At 47.9% G+C, this 17,591-nt stretch overlaps 1 protein-coding gene across 1 annotated transcript in view; it reads right to left on the minus strand.

Annotated features, from left to right (window-relative positions):
• The window catches only part of LOC149340592 (uncharacterized), a 137,018-nt gene that overhangs the window by 19,740 nt on the left and 99,687 nt on the right, over positions 1-17,591 (minus strand). Inside the window, exon 2 of the mRNA XM_089549417.1 lies at positions 10,739-11,107. Coding sequence (XP_089405543.1) covers positions 10,739-11,107 — 369 coding nt within the window. The remainder of the gene's footprint in view (positions 1-10,738; positions 11,108-17,591) is intronic.

A 17,591-nucleotide genomic window follows, 5' to 3' on the forward strand; every position in this document is an offset into this window, starting at 1 on the left:
AGCAATGAGTAAAGGCAGTTCAGCCGGCTAAAGAGGTCCAGCCACGCGATGCCCTTCTCCCCCGCAGCCGCGCACAGTGGCGCTACACACCGTTCACGACGTCTGATGGGAGGCCGCGTTCATTACCGGCCGGATTAGTACGGCAGGTGCATCGGAGGTCATTTCTTTGACGCATTCCCAGCCACCGCGCCGGTCGGGCCCGGCGCTTTGACGGGTTCCCTCCGCTGGGTGCTTTCGCGCACCGGCAAGCTTGATTTCGGAACCCCTTCTTCTCCCCTGCTATCTTTTTCTTTCTCCCTTTCTCTCGCTCTTAGAATTTGGGAAGGGGAGAATTCCTAATAAGCCATTGGAAGGGCCATGCAAAGTTGCCGCATCGCTGAACGGACTTCCCTAATGAATACGTGGCTGCTGCTAATTACTCTCCGTGCTATTTCACACATGGGACCACTGGGAGCTAAGGGCAGAAGCGAGAGCCTACATGGGACGCGCGCACCACTGCCCATGCATAAGCGCCTTCGGCTCTGAGGAAGGCTAAGGGCAGCGACTGCGGCATTAGCAGCAAGTCCTGGGCTTGGCAAAACGAGTTTGAACGGGCGCCGCGGCGGATATCGAGTTCGGCCGAGTTGCATAGAGCAAGGGTAAGCCAGCAGCTTTTGAAGTCAGTACGGTGCGCAGGTAGATGGAAACGCCGATGAGCGCTTCTCGTTAACATGGGTTCGATAAACCAACGAGGAGTTTAAACATAGGTCGCCGACTGCGTGTAGTACTCATTTGGAATGGCATTCGCCTAATCTGCAGTGATCCAAGCGTTATGCGGGAACTGAAGCACTGCGTCTGTTTTTATTTTCCACATTTCCGAGCTTTAGGGCAGTCATGAAGGTTTAATTCTAGTGATCTTCCTCATGAACGCAGTGCGTTATGGCTAATGAACCTTTGCATTACTCTCTGATCCTTGATGACAGCACCCCTGCGCAATTATGAAAGCCAGCCAATGTTCGAATTACCAGCAGAACCCATTCCGTACTCCATGACCATCACGGCTTTTTCGTTGTGGTGTGTTTCCTCTGTTGGGCATGAAAAAAGATGAGAGGAAAGAAATGAAAGGTATAATTTAGCTAATTTCTTAAGGAGTGCTGCACAAACTGTAGTACATATATAAACAATGGTTATTTGTGCTTGTGACATTGGGTTAATTTACAGGGCGCAATGGCAAGGAACCAAATATAGTGGACCAGTTCGCTGTCGCAATACCCACGCTCACACTCTCGGCAGCTTCCTCATTGGTATCTACTAAAGCCGCCGGTCTGTGATCGCGGTTGTCTTCACTACTACGCTATGTTCAACTTTGTTAAATATACTGTCCGTCAACGCAAGTAGCATACACACTTATTGATTCGATGCAGCCTTAAGGAATAACCGGAATTGAACTTGGCAGCAAATATCAAGCGTACAAGGGCATCAATCGCTAGGGCGTGCCATGGGCTCAGTGGCACGTCAGACTACCGACCAACCATGTGCGCACTGAAGCTCTCTGCCCGTAACCAACAATTCCCGATATATTAGTAAAATGCAGGCCTCTAGGAAGAAAACAATAGCAAAGCTGATTAGCGTTGCTATTTCTATGCAGTATACGAGGTCTGTTAGAAAAGTATCCGACCTTTTTTTTTTTTTTTTGCAAACACCTGATGGATATGAAATAAGCGCGCTTGCACCAGCAGACCTTGAACCGTCGTGCGCATGCACGAATTTTTTCCCGCCTGCCGATAGCGTCAGTCGCTGGGAGGCAGCGTTTGAATGAGGTAGTGCGCAGTGCTCTCGTCGGTTTTTTAGTGCAAGCAAAATGGCGGTGCGACAGGAGCAGCGCTAATGCATCAAATTTTGCCAGAAACGGGGCGACAGCCAAGTGGAAACCATTCGGAATATTCAGACGGTTTTCGGTGATGATGCTTAGAGCAGCACACATATTAAGCAATAGTACAACTGGTTTAAAGATGGCCGCACATCGGTGGAGAGCGAGCCACGCTCCAGTCGGCCATCAACAGGCCGAAATGACCAGGTCATTGCCGAAGTGAACGCTCTGGTGATGCGGGACTGTTGTGTGACTACCCGAGAAATTGCGGAAGAGGTGAACATCAGTAGTTTTTCTGCACATCCCATTATCACCGACGATTTGGCCATGAAGAGAGTTGCGGCGAAACTCGTGCCGAAGCTGCTCACGGTGGAGCAAAAGCAGCTTCGTGTTGAAGTCTCACAGGACACGCTGGACTCCACAAACAGTGACCCCGACTTCATCAACACCACAATCACTGGTGGCGAGTCTTGGGTGTACGGGTACGACCCGGAAACCAAATCCCAGTCGTCACAGTAGAAGCATTCCACGTCCCCAAGACCAAAGAAGGCCTGCCAAATGCTCAGCAACGTCAAAGTGATGCTGACTGCTTTATTGGACTCTCGCTGTGTGGCACACCACGAGTACGCACGCCCCAGGGTCAAACAATGACCAAAGAGTACTACAGGGGTGTCCTCCGTCGCCTAGGCGATGCTGTGCGGCGCAAGAGACCGGAGTTGAGGTCAACAGGTAATTGGCGCATCCATCATGACAATGCTCCTGCACATTCCTCGCATTTGATTCAGATTTTTTGGCGAAAAACCAGACTCTTGTAGTTCGGCAGACTCCTTACTCTCTTGATATGGCCCCCTGCGACTTCTGGTTGTTTCCCAAAATCAAGAGGCCATAGAAAGGAGCGCGATTTCAGACAAGAGAGGGCATTATGGCTGCAACGACAGCTGAGCTAAACTCCATTCCGAAAAAGGCCTTTGCGGAATACTTCCAACAGTGGCAGCACATCTGGGAGAAGTGCGTGGAGTCCCAAGGAGGCTACTTTGCAGGTAATTAGGTTTCCAACGCTCCAGTTATGCCTTTTTTTTTTCTTCTGCCAAAGGTCGGATACTTTTCTAACAGACCTCGTATATACGGCAGTGAGCATACCAACCTGGATGCCGTTCTTACGAAAGATGGCATTTTATGCGAAGCATATTACTAGAGCTACACTACAGCCCGTCGAGTGCGGCGGTGGAGCTCCCATTGACTTTTAGCGTGACCACGTGACACCACGTGACAACATGACGTCACAGCAGAGGAGAGATGGGCTGCCGGCTCGCGCGGTCGGCCGCGGCGGTGGAGGCTCCACATCAGAGGCGCGGCGGCTGACCACGTGACAACATGACGTCACAGCAGAGGAGAGATGGGCTGCCGGCTCGCGCGGTCGGCCGCGGCGGTGGAGGCTCCACATCAGAGGCGCTGCAGCTGACCACTTGACGCTACAGCAGCGGTATAAAGCTGAGCTTGCCTCGCTCTCCGGGTACTTACGAGGCGGCCAGGTGTTGGGATGCCGCCTAGAAGCAGGGCTGATTTGAACGAGAAGCGAAAGCTTCAGCGTGCCACAGAGACCGATGAAGAGCGGGATGAACGTCAACCAAGGAAAGCCATGTATTACCAAGCCTAGCCATCAATATGCTTCGCATCTGACTGGGCTTAACCTTAGCTAAGCCTCAGCCATTTTTTCAACTTTCATATCTCTCTGTTGAAGAATCGAAAAAAAATTACACGAAAGGAGAAAGCTCTTTATTCAAACACAAGGATGTAAACGATGTCTCAAACCGCCAGCAGGCTACTCGATGCGGAGAAGTGTTGGGGCATGCAAAGGCCCTAAAAGCAGAGGAACGCGAGATGAAAAAAGAAGATTATTAAAAAGTAATAGTATGACGGTTATACAAACTTGAAGTGCAGTTTAGGTTTTGACACAGAGGCTATAGGCTGTCAAGGAGGCCACTCCCTTGTAAATAGGAGAGCTTAGAGTTAAAATATTGGTACGCCAACGAAGAAAAAGCAAAGGAGCCAATGTTCCCAGCAGCGTCTACGGCTTTTGAATAACTCTTTCCATATTTAACAGGCGAGAGGTGCGTCAGTCGGTATGCTCAGAAAATTATCAGAAAACATATTCCTGCGTTGCAATGAAGTCGCAGTTGCCGCAAGTTGAATTAGAGGTCTGTCTTCAACGGCACACGAAGTTCGTTAATAGAGAGTGGAAGGTGGTAGCGGTAAAGCGTTTCCAAATGTCAAAGATGTGTGTGATGAGTTCTTGATTTTGGGTACCGGTAAATAGGATGCCAGACACTGTGACGCCTTCACACTCGAGGAATGATTCTTTGTTGGCATGAAACGCTTTTAGATCCATTTGTCGGCAAACTAAGAGCATCATAATCCGGAAATTGCGGTGAACCTGAAGGCAAACAAGAAGTAGAACCTTTCTGAAACATTCCGAAATGTTCTGCCTGAATGCTATGCAGCAGGATGAAAGAACCTTATTACACAATAGCCTCTAGTAGCATTCAAAACAGCGCTGACATAAAATGCGCAGCTTCGTTTTTCGATGACTTAGACTACTCGGCTATAGCTGCAGCGTCGCACAGTGCATCTTGCACTAAACGTTTCTAAATGGTAGCCTCTCAAGCTACGTGTTTTAAATCGTTGTCCTAATCGTATTTCACCTGTTGGTTCTGCGCTTCCAAATGCTTGGCACTAGTGGCACTGCTGCCTTAACTGTCGGATGAAGTCAGATGAGCCACGAGATAGAAAAGCTTGCCTGTGTCGTCAACGGCAGCTTAAGGAACCTGCGCACAAAAGTGAGAAGGCGGCCAAGGAGACCGAACGAGTCGTTAATGCCGCTGAAGAGTCGGTGAGCACTATGAGGAGAGAAAGCAGCTATGGATGCGCAATGTGCTGTCCCCACTGAAAACAAGCAGCAGGGCGGCACGTAAGGTACCAACAGCGGCGATGGAAGCCGATTGCGCTGTCGAGTCAAAAAAAAAAAAGAGATGTGCTGATGGTGGAGTCTCCTCAAGCCGCGAAAGCTGCCAAGGAAGCCATGCGCGCTCCATGGCTCAGAGTACAGAAGCGGCAGGCTAAGGTGGGGACGCGTTCAAAAACCAAGGGCCCTGGCCAGTATCTTGTATGTCTAACATCATCTGTGATCAGCCAAGGAGCACGCTATGCCTTTCCTGAAATGTATTTCATAATTACCGGTACTCTCGACGATGAGATAGACTACAGTTTTTTCTCCGGTGTATTTCCTCGGCAACATTTGCAAGTCACATTCTAGGGAAACATATTTCACGATCCGAACAGGCCAGAGGAAGTGGCAAAAAATTATTTTGTTAGGTAGTTCTTTCATTCTTCAATTTGTTCGTCTATTTCTGAAAAGTGTTCGGTATATTTACTATTAGAATAAATTTACATCGCACAAGCGAGTTGCGAACAAAGCTCCTAAATATTAAACATCTTTCTGTGGTACTTAAAAAAATACCCTGCTTCTGTTGCGCCAATGCTTTCGCTGTAGGCATTTTCACCACAACGAACCTTTGCTACATTCGCACTGAAACAAACAATCGTTTTTCTCAACAGGTATGCGTAAATTGTGCATTTTGAGTTGTGCAGGTATGATTGGTGGACGCACACACAAAAAGTAACGAACGGAGCAACGCGATTACACTCTCCATGTCCCTAGGCTCCCTAGGGACATGGATGAAGGCATCATCTACCCTGTTCTTTTTTACCTGCAGCTTCCCGCGCTTCTGATGTCATCTCGCCGTTCACACTTCATCTTCATCACGGGCCGCGGTTGCGCATTTTTCGCGCCGGAGTTAACAAGGTTCGCTGCAACAGCAAGCTAGATTCCGGGTAGCAAGCGTATTATTATGCATTAGGCAAGACCTCCCTGAGCAAAGGTGACAGCGTACACGCGAAGAATGACAAGAGATCCGCGTTTCTGCAAGGGTACCTTACCTGCCGGCTGCTGGAAATTATGGCACCTCGGAAGCAGCCTGATGGCAGGTGAATATTTATACAGAGCCAACACACCTCACGCAAGCAAAAACAGCAGCAATAGAATAAGTAATACAGAGTAGAGAGACATGGCATACAAAGAGCAGCACTTTTGTCCGTACGGGAAAACAACGGGGTAGATATGCCTCCTGGTCGCTAACGGTTTCCTTCCTGAATTACTTTTCTTTCTTTTGTTTTCTTCTCTTCCAAGTGTCGTCGCTGCCATAATAGGTCCCGGCGTACTCGTCGGATTACGCTTTGCGGCACTGCCCGGGGCGCCGACGCTATTATTCATGCTCGATTTGCGTGTCCCTGTTTCGGGACCGCTGATGATACAGCGGCGTCTGGTCGTCAGCACTGATGGAGTAACAATGAGTAATGGACTCGGTTTCCGGTCGCGGGCACCCGGCACTGCCTGCCCGATGTACCCGCGGACCAACACACGCGCTACCTCTCGTGCTGCCTACTACGCGGCGTTGCCCTCTTCGGCAACTTGTGTTCGGCGCACATGTTGATTTCGCAAACAACGCCAAGTTTGCACGTACATATCTCTAGGCAATGTTATCCGTTGTTGCTGCCCTTCAAGGTCTCAGCAAATGCGTTCTCTGCCCATTCAGAAGACCATTCGGAAGATTGGTGGCGAATGTTCTTTCCCCGCGAACTCTGCGCGCGCTGACAACGAGAACATATGAGTATTTTTTTTCTGCCAGCTTTCGAGCAAGATTTGCTCGCCTAGTTTTGGAGCCCAGTGCACGGCGGAAATAATGGCTGTGGTGATAAGCGTGTGCCTCTTGTGAGAACACACGGCAGTTTCTCTATAAACTTTTCTTTCAAAATTAAAATAAAAAACAAAACAAATTGCAGCACTCCTTATGTTGCGTTGCCCCCTACGTCCTTGAATTATTCAGGCTGCTTGCCAGCTACAGAAACGCCCGTAAAGCAACATCGTATCCGAATTATATACAAGTGTTTTCTTTCTCTTGCGCAGCGTCATATTGTTTCAGAAGTTTTCTATTTTGGACTCATAAATGCCTGAAAGTTCACTATCATGCATGTTCAATAGTGTTTTGTTGAGTTTGTCGTAGTTAATAAGCATAAATTATGACAAAAAAAAAAACGAATACATGTAGTTTTTTTTTTAGTTTTCTTTTTCGCACAAACACCTTATGTGCGGCGGTGCACCCTTTACAGGAGAAGTGTCCGCGTCATGCGCCTGCCACTGACAGTGCTTATTTTTATCTACTGCCGCGCTTACACTTAGTTAACGTAATGCAACGTCAATTTCCTACGAAGAACTTGAAGTTAGCGGTAGTAAAAATGAAGCAGTTTGGCAGAAATAAGGGTAATCAGGTGGGCGCACCTAGATCATTCTGCCCCTTAAAACAGGTTATCTAATATTTCAACCGCCTGAGACGTGAAAACTCACAATAAAGGAAATGGGCAAAAAGAGGCCCCAATGGCATTAGTTCAAAAGCATTGATGAAAATAGGCTCTTTAAGAATCAATCAAGTTTTGGAACCCGGTAATGTCCTTGGTGTAGTAAAGAAATTCAAATTGGCCGGCCCTCACGTTATTTTGAAAGAACAATAAATCGCAATCGTCAATGAAGTATATTACAGGAATGCCCCCACCCACGAATATCCCAAAGTTTTTGCTCACAAAATTCACCCAAAAGGCTGTTAATAATACGGTAGTTGCGATTTAACTACCATCAGAAAGTATGTGAAGCATCTGCCATTCTGGTAGTTTCGCGCACCGTTCGACATGTGGCTGCGCAAGACGGATCGCCGCGCTTTCCCATTCGCCATGAGAGCTGGGCTCACACAGAATATTACACAAATATGCTTAAATTTAGTTGAGTTACGAAGCGCGTCTGCATGATATAAACTTTGTTCGGGAGGTGCACATAATGCTTTCCAAGCCGCTTGAAAAACTTGGTCGTTGCCCAGAAGTAAACATGGTAATAAACGGCGCTAAATATTCTTAAAGTACCCGAGGAAAGCGCCGATGTATCATCGTCACTTTCAAGCGCCTATGTTCTCACCTGCTCTGCTAGCTGCTACGTGCGCCACAGGTGCACCATACTGCTAAACTATGAAGATGAACTGCAAGGGATATTTCTTGCGTCTCTCGACGGCAAAGCGCTGCGGTTTGTAACCTGTTGGCGCCCAAGTTTCTTTTCTTTATTTAGCTAGTGAAATTTTTCTTGCGTCTTTTCTACGACCGCTTCTGGAGAACTTTCTCGCGTACTTGCAAGCTCTTTCTCGTGGAAACAAACCGAAGGTAAGGGGGGGGGGGGGGGGGGGTTGAGAAAGTGATGAGTCTTTTTTTTTTCAGCTACTATATTTCAAGAACTAAAGTCCAAATGGCGGCCAACTTCTGTTACCTTCTGGCTTGCATAACATAAAATCCAGGTGTCATTTCGTGTTGCCACAGAATTCATAAACCACAGGTAATAATTCTGTGTTCATTTTATAGTGATCTGCACTCACGCTTGCATGTCTTAGAGATAGCGCGATCAACCAAGTGACTTGTTTTTGTGTACGCATCCTATTTCCTCAGAAAGTGGGGATTTACCGCAGATCTCATTCTGGTGCCTCACTCGCAATTGGTTTTTCTTTTTGGGGTTTCACTGACGGGCTTCCAGTGCTTAAGAAAAGCAACGTCGCTGTGATTATCCTCTAGCTCTTTCAACTGATTCAGTTAGGCAAGTGTGGCTGCAGTGTTGCTGCACACAGCAAACTAAATAACCTGAAGAGTCAAGAGGAACAATGAGAAAGCATACGCGTTCAGGAAGAGTCCGGTCCTCCGGCCAAGATTCCTTCATAAAGACTGTGGCAAAAATCAGTGCGGCACTAATACATGGCCAACAGTGGGCTAACATTACGGAAAGTTTGACAAGAGGACGGCTATAATGAAGAGCATTTTTCTTCTTGTCATTAGAAAGAGAGCACATAATAGGCTATTCTCATGCTTTCGTAAGATAGTCATAAATCGATTTCATAATATAAGATACCATATCCCATTAAGGGTTATATCTGGTTTATACATTTAGCACGGACAAAGATAGTCGCGTGTTTTAAAATAAGCCACAGAGTGACAGGAAGCCAAGCAGCTTTGCTGCCCGTAGACCGTCCCGGATTCCAAGAAAAAATTTCCCCGCAATAAAGCGTCCCTTTTTCGAAGTAGGGAAAAGTGTACCCATACGGGCGCCAGAAAACGTCCCGTAACCTTATGATTCGGGCATCCGCCTCGCATGCGAGGTAGAGGGGAAGGGGGGGTTCAGGTTTTAATCCCTAGTGACTCCGGGTACCCAATGGTTTCTAATGGGGACAAGCTTTCCCAGTGCTGGTGTTGCGCTTATCTTATGTTATGTGCAGTAACAGTATGCAGTGCGCTCTAAATTGGATCCTTGTCCCGGTATTGATTTAAACGATGCGGAATTTATTTTCAGAAAGGAGACCAACAAGTCCAACAAATGCGGCATAAAGCTGTGCCTCGGAAGTTATATGTGCACGAGACGAAAATATATTGCCTCTCGCACCCATGGATGCTGTGCTTAACATAATGGCTGCAGAGGTGCTTTAATTGTAGGCGGTTCCTCAAAAGACTAATTGTAGAAGCTAGGTGAGAATTGCATGACTATTTTGATACATGATAAGTTTCCGGTATCTACAGGCAGGTATACCGAGCTGAAAATACGGCAGTTCTCCGGCGAACACCTCCAGCTTACCGCCCTGCTCTGTGTAGCGTCCACTCGGCTAACCTTGATGGAGAACACAGGACCAACAATCATGTAACACGTATGGTACAGCGATTCCACATGTCGGCATGGAAATGTCTAAACAACGAACAGATGCGAGGTGTCTATTAAAAAAATGATGGCGGCGGAAAGGGGGTGGCTGTGGGCAAGTGCGTTTTTGGATCGTTTGGCGCTTCAGCGAAGTCTCTGGCGGAAGTATTTTTTTGTGGTGTATTTTTTTAATGACATGCTCTCCATGACCGAGGTATCATCTGGTACTGCAAAACACTTCTTTGCATCTATTCTCAAAGTGAAGAAAGAGTGAATAAACAGGGCAATTTTTTTTGTAAACTGGATGCCTTGTGAATTCATTCTTTGCGTAATTTTGCACTTGGGGACTCTTTTCCCCCAGAGGGCGCTTTCTCAGGGGTCTTTTTTTTTCCGGGGACGTATCTTCCGGGCACACTTTTCTCTACACGACAGTTCCAAATAACCTGCCCTCACAGGTCAGGCGCCGAAAGAAATTATGTGGCTTGGCTCCCAAGGGCTCCTGGCAGTGCACCAGAAAAGTCACCAAGTCTGGAAAAAAATCATAGCTAAAGCTTAGCTACAACTTATGCCTTGGTGAAGATGCAGAAGAAATAAGCCTCTCGCCCTGAAGGTATGACGAGTGATCAGCTCTGGCTCGTTCGCTAAATGAATGACGCAGTGACTACACGCATGAATGTCTTTGCTACTGCGACTAACCTGCAACTCATCAAACACAAATAACTACAGCAGCCTATGAATTCTTACGCGGGTTTGTGGATGAGAAGAAGTTTACTCTGCTGCGCAGTCGGGTTTAAAGCTCCCGGCTAAAATTCGGTTGCCAAAAAAATTGTTTTTCGCCGGAGGGTGGACAGCTGGGTAAAGTGGTTGTTCCTTAAGCCAGCAGAGTTGTGCATATGTATATGGTTGCCTATTCAATTTGTTATGAGTCTTTCCCACACTGATTCATTCCTACATGAGTGGTATGGGGCTCGCGGACAGGTCGGGAGCTGCGCTAATACAGCTAGCGTCGTAAAAGATTGCACGAACTGCTGAGCAGGGCTCCACCCATTGGTGTCACCTACCGTAGACAGTCATGAGCTTGGACGCGGAGTCCTGGCCAGCGAGCGACAAGACGTGGCAGGAGTACCGGCCACTCAGCTCAGTGGTGGGCCGCACCAGGTTGAGCGCACGGAACTTTGTGAAGCTGTTGCCGTTGGAGAGGGAGAAGTCCAGGTTGATGCGGTCCTTGAGGCGGCTCGACACGAACCGCTTGTTCAGCTCGGGGATCCACTGGTAGATGGGGTGCGGGTCGTCGTTGAGGAACCACTTGATTACCAGATGCATATCGTCGCGGTTCACATTGTACACGCAGTCGAGCAGCACAGAGTCCTCGGTGCCGTTTTCCACCCACTTGGGAACCGACAGGTGCAGGATGTCCAGGCTCGACGCCACTGCAGTCGCAAATGAAAAATCAAATATAATGCCGTTAGCACCTTTAGGAGCTCGTAAAAGCTGCAGGCTAAATGAACTTGCATGCACATTTTAAAGAAAATACAGAACATCACAGTAACCAAATACAGTAACATCACGGTAAAGAAAACCAGTAACATCACATGAAGCGCTAAGTATACCGCAAGAATTCTAGGTGATCAAATGGACTGATACGGAGGATGTGCTACAGCATTTCACTCTTCTATTCCACACTTTATCCTTTTCTAATCTTGCTTCTATTTCAATACTGAATCTATTCTGATTCTGATCACTTCTTTTATCAATTTCTACAGCGCCCGCCTTAGTCATTTTCATAAGAGCTGAGTCATTCTAAGTACGCCGTCTCCATCCTCTTCCGTACAAGTGGAGAAGGAGGGAGGAGGGAGGGAAAGAGGAGGAGAAAGGCGGTGAGCTAGGGAGGAAGAGGAGGGCGGTTGGCAGGCGTCAGGTGGCAGATGTGACGACGGCGGTCGTCGAGTTTTCTCTACAACACGGCTACTGTGGTATCGCACAATATACCCAGAGACACAGAGCGGATCCATTCGGAATCCTTATCAATTCCAGTACCTAATATTTTGCGTACACCAAGCCCTTTGCCTTCCATATGAGCGACCGAACATGCCACAAAGCGCAAGGCTTTCAAAGAAGAGTATACAAATTCGATACGCGGTAATTCTAATTGCAAAGTGACAGCTGTCGTTTTTACTCGCAGTGGAGGTCTTAGCGTCTGGTCCACCACGCTGGCTCTGTGGTTATGGCATTCGGCTGCTGAACCCAGGTTCTCGGGATCTTATTGAAGCGAAAGCTTCACTACGGGACCTCCGGCTTGTATTGTGGACCGTGTAAATTTGACCTTCAGCTGAGTTGGAGGTCAAACCATGAAAAGTGAAAAAGAAAGTGAATCAATATCCACGACTAGGAGTCGAACCCGCGGCTGCGTGAATAGATCTCCTTTAAGAGCCCCTTAGCAAAAAACAAAAATAAAAGAGAGACCACTAGGCTGTCGCCGCAGCCAACAACGCCTCGTGTTAAACTGCACCACACTATCGCGCTCTGCATTGGAGAGCGTCGTCTTCATCAACTTCCATCTGCTCCGTCCCGCGGCACTGCCTGCTCACCGTCGTCTTCTACGTAGCACAAATCCCTGCTTTCGCTCCGATTCGAATGTATTAAACATTCTCTGCAGTTTCTGCAGCTGCAGCAGCCACATTGTGGTGGAGGTGAAATGCGAAAACACTCGCATGGTGTACAAAAATACTGTACGGCAAAAATCCCCCGTGGTCCGAATTACTCCGGAGCACTCGCCAGAATCTCCCTTAGCCCACTTGCAGCCTTTGGAAAGTAAACCGTATAAGCAACCACCTATACCTCTGCAAGCATTCCCGTGGCATCTAGACAGAAAAACATGATGTAGTAACACGAATAACGGGTAAAGCAAAATACATGGGAATTCGATAAAAACCCATCCGCAGCTTCATGTTTCCTGAGAAGGGCGCCTAAATTATAAAGAGCTCTTTCGGCGCGATCCTTACTGGTATTCGAAAGCTTTGTTTTTCGTGTACTCTAAATGTATTCCAGAAAAGGAAAGAAGCTAATAAGAGAGGAGGTTTTCGAGCTGATATTATAATCTCACATGCCGCTGAGACATATACGAGTGCAACACGCAACCACAACTCGATTTCCGTACCCCATTCGATGAAGCCTTCACGGAATTGAAAAGTAATCTTACACGATGGAAGTCGTTTCACAAAAGCTCGTCTACCAGGCACAAAGCAACAAATAAAAGTAAAAACAAAAATTGTTTAAGAAAAAAAAGAAAGAAGAGGACAGTCAGCAAGCGCAAAGGCCGTGCAGGCTTTGCAGACATTTCCTGTCAAAATAACTATATCTTTTCTTGGAATTTTTTCGCATTGGCGGTAGCACAGACGACGTGGCTGGCATGGATTTGGGGAAGGAGGAAAAGAGAGAAAGTGGGAAACAACGCGGGATTCTGTCGTTGGCGGAAGGTTATAACGGGTCGGAGAAAAACAAGTGCGCCCGTTCCCACGGCAGGCTTACAAGAAACCAAATCCCCTCGCGTCGGCTGAAGGGGACACGTTATTGCCCATTTTCGATGTCGAGACTTCGGCGCGTTTCGCTTGTATCTTCTCGCACGTCAAACAGGGCCCCCGCTCGTTTCACCACTCCGTACCGAAGCCCGGGTTTGCATTCCCGCACACTCGTTGCGTCCCAAGGAAATGTCTTCGCAGCTGTTCTTACGAACAAAATTGCTTGCATATATTCTTCCACGTTTGGGAGCCGATAAACAGCCTTCTTCAGATGTGAACTTTTCGGCTACTAGCCACGAGAATTGTGCTAGTTCAAGATATTCGGAGAAACTTTTTCTCTAATTGGGGCCCAACTGCGTGATGTGGATGGTAACGCATTTCACTGCGCACCGTGTGTTTTATCGCATCGTAAAAAATTATTTTAGGTGGGTAATGTTAAGAAGATTCCGGAAACGAATCATCCAGGGCCGCCGTTACTTTGACCACTAAATCAACCCCAACAACTGGAAAATACTACGGATATGTAACGGCGGTCTCAAATGCAGATGCATTGCAGTGCTCCGCATTGCTGTGGAGACTGAGTGAATATGAAAGCCTCCAACAGACTTGCCTTTTGGTCTTATTAGGGACGACGCGTTGTATCGATGGCTTCTCAACTTCAGCGCAGGTTTCGTGTCTTTACCATTAATTTGTGTACTGTGCGATGTCAGTGCACGCTAAAGAACCTCAGGTGGTCGAAATTACCGGAGTCTTTCACTACGGCGTCCCTCTTAGCCTGAGTCGCTTTGGTATGTAAAACCCCCTCCAAACCAAACCAGTCAGTTGCCCCAATTTATGAATAGCATACTGCGTATTGCGGTGTATATGCACCAATAAAAGTTAGACGCATCCACTTAATGCAAACACTACACTTCTGCGCTCGAAGCACAAGCAACGAAAGTGTGCCTGTGTCTCCGTGATAGCAGCTCGTGAATTGTTTCTCACGAAGCCCTTTTACGACAATGCTCCTTTCATACCGGCCATCTAATGCAGGCGCTTCATTATGAAAAGGAAGTGCGCGCTGTAAACTAGGAAACAAAAATCAACAGTAGACTGTTTTAGCCCATATAAAAGCTGCCTCGCTGTGAAAAGCAAACTGTAAGACTCGTCTTGTTTTTTATTTTGTTTAAACTATCTTGCATTGTTCGTACTAATAGTGAACAGTCTCGAAGCTCATAAACCCAGCGAAGTTACCCAAGTTTCCGAACAGAAAGTGTAGAGAAAGTGCAGCGTACAGTAACGTAGGAACCACACGCAACCGCTCTACTGCGCATTAGTTACCTACTTTAGGGCATAAAGAACTAACCAGGGACGTTACCTAAGTGCACTGAACTTCAGTCCTGAACAAAGCGTCGTTACTTTCGCCAGATTCTGTGTACAAAAGGGCTGTTATTCACTGCAGGCGCCCTTTCATGTTATTATCAACGTTCTCCAGTCTAGAAAGCGCTCACTTCCGGTTCAGCGTTGACGCAACATGCAGAATATCTTCACCTACCTTCAGCTAACTATGGTTTTCAAAAACAAATAACAGCTTTCCAAGAACACAACTTCATAACGAGTCAGAAAAAAAAAACATGATTAGAGCAAAAATACAAAAACTAAATTTAGGAACTACCTTGTTTCGGACTCCTTTAATATTAATAGTCTTACAACTTTTGATTGCGAAATCGGGAGTTAATCCCTGTCTTCCACACAATGCGAAACTCCCACGCTTTCTCCACGCATTCCTTATTCCTAATTTTGCTACCCTCATCTCACCACACCCTCCAAACCATGTGGTTGCATTTGCTGTGGACTCAGACCCCGCCACCGCTATTTGTTCGGGAAGACGAATTAGGCGCTGGCTGGAAGGGCACAACTACAGCCCTCGATCCCTCTTTCCCCCTCTTCCTTTCCCTCCTTTTCTCTCTGCCTAAAGCAGGCGAACGGGAATACCCGCAAAAGAGCCGGGAACAAGCGCGGGGAGCAAACTCGCCACGGAAAGGGAAGAAGAGTTTCCCGCCGTAATCAGCCCCATAAATCAAAATAAATAAAAGATGAGGGCGTCCAGGGGAGAACAAAGCGTGCAAACTGCGTGCCCTCCCGACCCGCGCCCTCTGAACCTGGCGCTCCGCAGGTTGCAATGAAGGTGGTGGAGAGGATGGAAAAGGGTTCCGCACGCACACACACACACACACACACACCACGCAACGTTTCCACTGTGCAAAGCACGCCTCCCTTCTCCACCCAGCTCGCAACTCTGGAAGTTGAATCGCTTCTGCATCACTGAGCTGCACTGCGGGTGCTGAGGAGGCAGAGACCCAGTGCGAGCTTTTGTGGCGCAAGGGAGGGAAGGGAAACACTCCTTTATGGACTGACTCGCTGCTCTGTGCTTGCCGCGCTCACAAATAAGCTTCCAGGAAATTCGCCTCGGCGTCTTCTCGCGCTTGCCGGTCGGAGACCCCGCGCAGAATCGGGCGAGGCATACGTGCCAGGCGCCCGAGAGCGCCGAGGTCATTCAGCCTCTCCTGTATTCCAATCACTGTAGCGGCGGCGCCAGTAACAACGCTGCGGACTCCACCGCCGCTCCTCATTCTTCCCGTAATATACACGCAGTTCTCCTTCCTACCGTCCTTATTTGCGTTTCTTTCCTATAGCTCTCTCAATTCACAGCTCTCCCTCGCTTTGCCTCTTTGCTTTGGCGGCGTACTTGGAACACGCTCCCTCGCCCGAGCACGTCCTCGCCGCCAACTAGAAACAGCTGCTATTCGCCAAACTTGTTCCGCCGCCTCTACCGGCAGCGTCTTCCATTTTTAATCTCCAGGCCTCCGGGACTTTTATTTTTGCTCACCCGACTTGCCTTCTCTGGCCTCCCTGTCCTCAGCCCCCCTCCGGCAAGCAGCACCCGCTTCAATCTGCGTTGCTGCTTGCTTTCTTATGTCCCCACCGCCACATACAGCGCTCCCTACTTTTCCCGACCTATACACCCTCCTCCTGCCCATCTTCTCACGTATGCAATTCACCTACCCGAACACGCCGACAGGCCGACATCCAGGGTGACGTCGCCCATAGAAATCTCCGAGAAGAAAGTGGAACAGTCGCCTTTTTACATTATTTTTATCTTACACTGAAGCCGAAATAAAACTACGGCGAGTTTGTTATGACGGCATAGGATCATGTGACACGGCCCAGCGCTGACTGATCGACCACGTGACATGTCCAATTAACAGGTGCGCTAAAAAACACGGCATGGTTAGTCACAAAATTTGATTATTGTCCGAGACAGTGATGACGTCACAAAATCACATGACATGCACGAGCGCTGATTGCTCTCCGGGGTGTGTTACGTCATGAGGCCACGTGCCATTGGAGTCTGCAGGTGCATTAGCAGTTGGCAGTTGACAGGACCTCTGGTCACATGACATGACCGAACGCACTGGCGGGCTCTCTGCGGCAGTTGGCAGCTTCACTTTGTTGTATGCAGGCGTGTCTAGACATATGCGCATGTCAGGTTGGAATGGCGCCATAATCAACGCCATGTGCGTCAATCGTAATTAGAAATTTGTGCAAGTGGACAGGGTGAAAACGGACAGGCTCAGCCTATGCGGTGAGCAGCAATGACGGAGGAGGAGTGTACCGCATTCTAAACACGCCATGTAATTAAGTGTCCCTAAGCTTCTTTTCCCTATAACTGTGGTCAGCGCATAAGGTAGACATCCCTACTTATAGAATCCAGAAACCGTAGTGAACTGGCTACCAGAGATATTACCCGGCAATCAAATTCTCGATTTGTTGCTCTCGCCAGAATTTTCTTTTTCTGAGTGAGCAAGATTACCTAACTAAACGTAAACATGAGCACTCGGCTCCCCAAATAAAAAAGAAAGCATTTTCCCCAGAAGTATGAAGACCCGCGGCTCAAAGCGCGCTTCGGTCGATTTCACACCGGTGCTCCAACTTTTTTCGTCGCGTATGTTATGCTAGGTCAGGTCCCGTTCATACGCTTCTGAAGTGGATCTAGTTTCACGCGTTGTGCATATAGGAATTCACTTGGTGTGCTGACTCTACTTGATTCAATATGGATTCAAACGCGAAAGTCAAGCACCTGCGCAGCTCCAAACACTGGCACCGAACGAATGCACTTATGATATGTTTTCATCGTTGCCTGCGCAACTAGAGAAATATTCAGTCTCGGTAAAAACCGCGCATCTATGTGGAAACTACAGCTGGCATTTCCTATTCTAGACCTTCATGTACAAAGCTAGTGTTTGCGATGCGAGAATCGTACCGGCCCGTTTGGTGTTCTGACTGTCATAACGCCACCAATGATGAATATACAACAAAAAGACGCACACTGATCACCGACTGCGATGTCAAGACA

This window comes from Amblyomma mixtum, chromosome 6 (assembly GCF_055824585.1).
Source record: "Amblyomma mixtum isolate Tamu chromosome 6, ASM5582458v1, whole genome shotgun sequence".
In the NCBI taxonomy this organism is placed as follows: Eukaryota; Metazoa; Arthropoda; class Arachnida; order Ixodida; family Ixodidae; genus Amblyomma; species Amblyomma mixtum.